Source organism: Brassica oleracea, chromosome C5 (assembly GCF_000695525.1).
Source record: "Brassica oleracea var. oleracea cultivar TO1000 chromosome C5, BOL, whole genome shotgun sequence".
Lineage (NCBI taxonomy): Eukaryota > Viridiplantae > Streptophyta > Magnoliopsida > Brassicales > Brassicaceae > Brassica > Brassica oleracea.
In genome coordinates, this window is record NC_027752.1 from 28,947,972 (window position 1) to 28,951,837 (window position 3,866).

At 41.1% G+C, this 3,866-nt stretch overlaps 2 protein-coding genes across 2 annotated transcripts; one reads left to right on the plus strand and one right to left on the minus strand.

Annotated features, from left to right (window-relative positions):
* Positions 1–776: 776 nt before the first annotated feature.
* Positions 777–2,175, plus strand: LOC106344919. Its single transcript, XM_013784212.1, has 2 exons — positions 777–2,060; positions 2,128–2,175. Exons 1-2 carry the CDS (start codon positions 777–779, stop codon positions 2,173–2,175), a joined length of 1,332 nt encoding a protein of 443 aa, XP_013639666.1.
* An 803-nt stretch (positions 2,176–2,978) lies between these two features.
* On the minus strand, positions 2,979–3,644 carry LOC106344920. Its single transcript, XM_013784213.1, has one exon. The coding sequence runs from the start codon at positions 3,642–3,644 to the stop codon at positions 2,979–2,981; it is 666 nt and encodes a 221-aa protein (XP_013639667.1).
* Between the last annotated feature and the right edge of the window lie 222 nt (positions 3,645–3,866).

Here is a 3,866-nt window from a genome sequence, read left to right on the forward strand (position 1 = left end):
CCTACTCCTTTCTACTCAATTACTCAGTCCATGGAGAAGTAATTCCACAACGTGGCATCCAGCAAGGTGATCCTTTATCACCGTACATCTTCATCCTCTGCAGCGAAGTTCTGTCAGGATTATGTACAAAGGCACAATTAGATGGGTCTCTAGTAGGCATCAAAGTTGCTACAAATTGCCCAAGGATAAACCACTTACTCTTTGCAGACGATACGATGCTCTTCATAAGGTCATATGAAAGAAGCTGCTCCACACTGATGTGAATTCTATCCCTCTACGAAGCAGCCTCAGGACAAAAGATCAACTCTGATAAATCGTCAATCACCTTCTCTACAAGAACATCACAAGGAGTCAAGAATCGAATAAAGAAAATCCTCGGCATTGATAAGGAGGGTGGTGTTGGCAAGTACCTAGGATAACCGGAACACTTCAGACGTCGCAAGAAGGATCTGTTTGCTTCTATAGTAGACAAAATCCAGCAACGGGCACTCTCTTGGTCCTCACATCAACTATCAACAGCAGGGAAACTAGTGCTCCTCCAGTATGTTCTCTCGGCAATCCCCACCTTCCCAATGTCATGCTTCGAACTACCAGTCAGCATCTGCAAAAAGATTCAGTCAGTTGTCACTCGATTCTGGTGAGACTCAAATGATGGTAAGAAGAAAATGTGTTGGGTCTCGTGGGAAAAATTAACTCAACCTAAAAGTGCGGGGGGCTTGGGGTTAAAAGACATTCAGTGATTCAACAAAGCCCTACTAGCTAAGAACTCATGGAGAATGCTAACTAACCCTGATTGCTTACTAGCGAGAGTGCTACTTGGTAAATACTGCCAAAATGATAAACTCCTTAGAGTAGAAGCACTTAACACATCGTCTCATGGTTGGAGAGGAATATTAGCTGGCAGAGACTTACTTGTTGAGCATCTGGGCAAGGTTATAGGGAATGGCTCCTCGACTACGATATGGGGTGAACTCTGGATCTCTACTGATCATGCTATGCTTCCCTCCAGTCCTGTTAAAGAAGATGAAAGCGATTTATATGTGTCTGATCTTATCTTGATAGGAACAGGGAAGTGGAATTTGGCAAGAATCAAAAAGATCCTACCTGCTTTAGCTGAGGAGATCATGACCCTAAGACCAAGCTTAACTGGAGCAAATGATTCGTACATCTGGTACCCTGTGGCGTCGGGATCATATTCTGCGAAGTCGGGATATGCAGCGGCATCAGCAGCTGCCCTCCAAGTAGTTACTCAACCAGCAGCACTAGCTTCAGTCAACTGGAAAAAGTATGTTTGGAATGTTGGATACTCCCCAAAACTCAAACTACTAACTTGGAAAATTCTCCATGAAGCTCTTCCTATGGGAGTAAACTTGGAGAGAAGGGGAGTTGTTCACAACTCTACTTGCATACATTGTGGAGCAACAGAGACAACTGAACATCTCTTTCTCCACTGCCCCTTTGCGGTTCAGGTCTGGAATTTGATCCCTCTCAAGATACCTTTTAACTCCATACACTGCGCATCCTTCTACTCCGTCCTTGAAGCGTCGACAAGCTGGGTATGCCTACCACCGACAGGTTACTCAGAGAACATCTTCTACTGGGTTGTATGGTCGCTGTGGACAACACGAAATCACTTCCTGTTTGAATCAAGACACATCTCACAATTAGAGGTTGCCATAAAAGCTCTTGGGGGAGCAAAGGAATGGTCTGCAGCCCAATTGGACTCCGATGCATCAAACAACAACACAAAGGTACCAACTTTACCTTTGCTACCATCCATGCCCGAGGAGACAACCACGTGTAACACAGACGCAGCTTGGAACCCGATCTCCAGAGAAGCAGGCCTTGGATGGATTCTCTCGAATCAAGACACCTCAACACTCCAACGATCGCAATTCCAGACGCATGTTCAATCAGCTATCGCCGCGGAAGCCTTAGCGATTCGAGCAGCACTATCACACACCATTCATCTTGGCGTCACAAAGATCTGGCTTCGTTCAGACTCACTAGGGCTTGCCAAAGCCATCGCTTCGATCACCAAACCAAAGAATCTTCACGGAGTTCTTCTGGATATCGAAGCCCTATCCCTCGTCTTTCTCTTTCTGTTTTTTTTTCGTTCATTCCAAGGGAGTCAAATGGGCTTGCAGATTCTATCGCAAAAGCCACACTCTGTAATTTGGACTCCTCTTGGGCCTGAGCCTAGGTTTCTATATTTCCCATTTATGAAAGTTTTAGTTGATCAAAAAAAAAAAGAAATAAATGGATATGTAGACATCACATACAACCATTAACAATCACACCTTAAGTTCTTTCCTAATATTAGGTCTAGGTTTTTTCCTATTACTTTTTCAATTTGTCGGAAGTTCGACTCAAATATCAGCATGGTATCAATTTAATGTTCTTATTTTTATTGTTTAATTTATTAAAATTAATTATTATATTAAATTATGTTAATTTTGATTTAAATACCTTCAGTTTTCATTTTATTTGGGTTTTATCTAAAAGCTTTATTATATATATGTTGCTACAAAATTTTGTGGATTTTATTTTATATGAGTTAAATAAGATTACTAAAACATTAAAAATATTTTCAGTGCGCTAATTTTTAAATTTATTACCTTTTCTATTTTATTTAAATGTTAAGATTACTATAATTATTAATAACAAAAGTAAAAAGTTTTTTTTTTTTTGATGAAATTTCAAATTTATTGATATTGGCAAAAAAGTAGGCATTTACATGAGGTATAAACTAAGTTCTACCTAAACTTTGTGATAATCAAAGATGAAAAAGAAAAAAATAGAAAAAAATAGTTTTGTGGTAACTCTATCTAGCCTTATAATCTGTAAGAAAATCACATTGTGACTTCAAACCATCTCCTCCTTAGACCTTCAAGTTTGCTGTCATGCTTGTATCCCAAAGATGAGATTCTATTCCTCGTAGTCTTATCAATCTGATGAGCCAGTTTCTCCATCTGTGTTCAGGGTTTCTCATGCCTTCGCGCATTTCTCTCTCGCCAAATATGGTAAACCGTCATTTGGAAAACCATTCTCCCCAAAATTTTATCCATTTTAGCCCCGCGATCATACCTTAACCTCGTAACAGTGTCCTGCCAGTCTGGTGTGACACGTCTGCCGAGAAGCCTTCCTGTCACAGTAATCCAAACTATGTAGCTAAAAGGACAAGCAAAAAAGAGATGGTCCCTGGTTTCATTCTTTTCCCCACACAGTAAACACTCCTGTTGCACTCCCCAGTTCCTCATACGGTCTCCAGTTGACAAACGATTCATGATCGTAAGCCAGGTGATAAAAGAATATCTTGGGACAGCTTGCGTAAACCAGATTATAGAACACCAGTCAACCTTCTCTCTTCGATCTCTTATTTGTTCCCAAGTTTTGCCTGCCGAAAAAGATGTCTGGTAATCATCATGGCCATGTTTCCACATAACGATATCGGGACCGGAATCAGCCAAAGGAATAGGTTGATCATTAATCCTCTGTATAAGATTCTGAAAAATGCGGCAACGCCCCCCACCAAGTCTCCAGTGAGTACCATCAACCACGTCACAAACCTTTGCTTGACGTAATATCCCTAGGTAGCGAGTACCTTGCTCACCTGTGATTTCAATAAGTTTCCCTTCCTTCATCCAATTGTCAAACCAAAAGAAAACCGACTCACCATTGTGTACCTCGTGACTGAGAAACTGATAAGCAACTCCTCGAAGCTTCAGTAGTTTCCTCCAAATCTAGGACCCCTGAGAGTTCTCCTTCACATCCCAAAAAGAGCTATTTCGCAGAAGATAAACTTGGATCCAAAACTTCCATAGAGAGCTTCCTGAAAACAGCATCCATATCAGACCGAGAGCGAA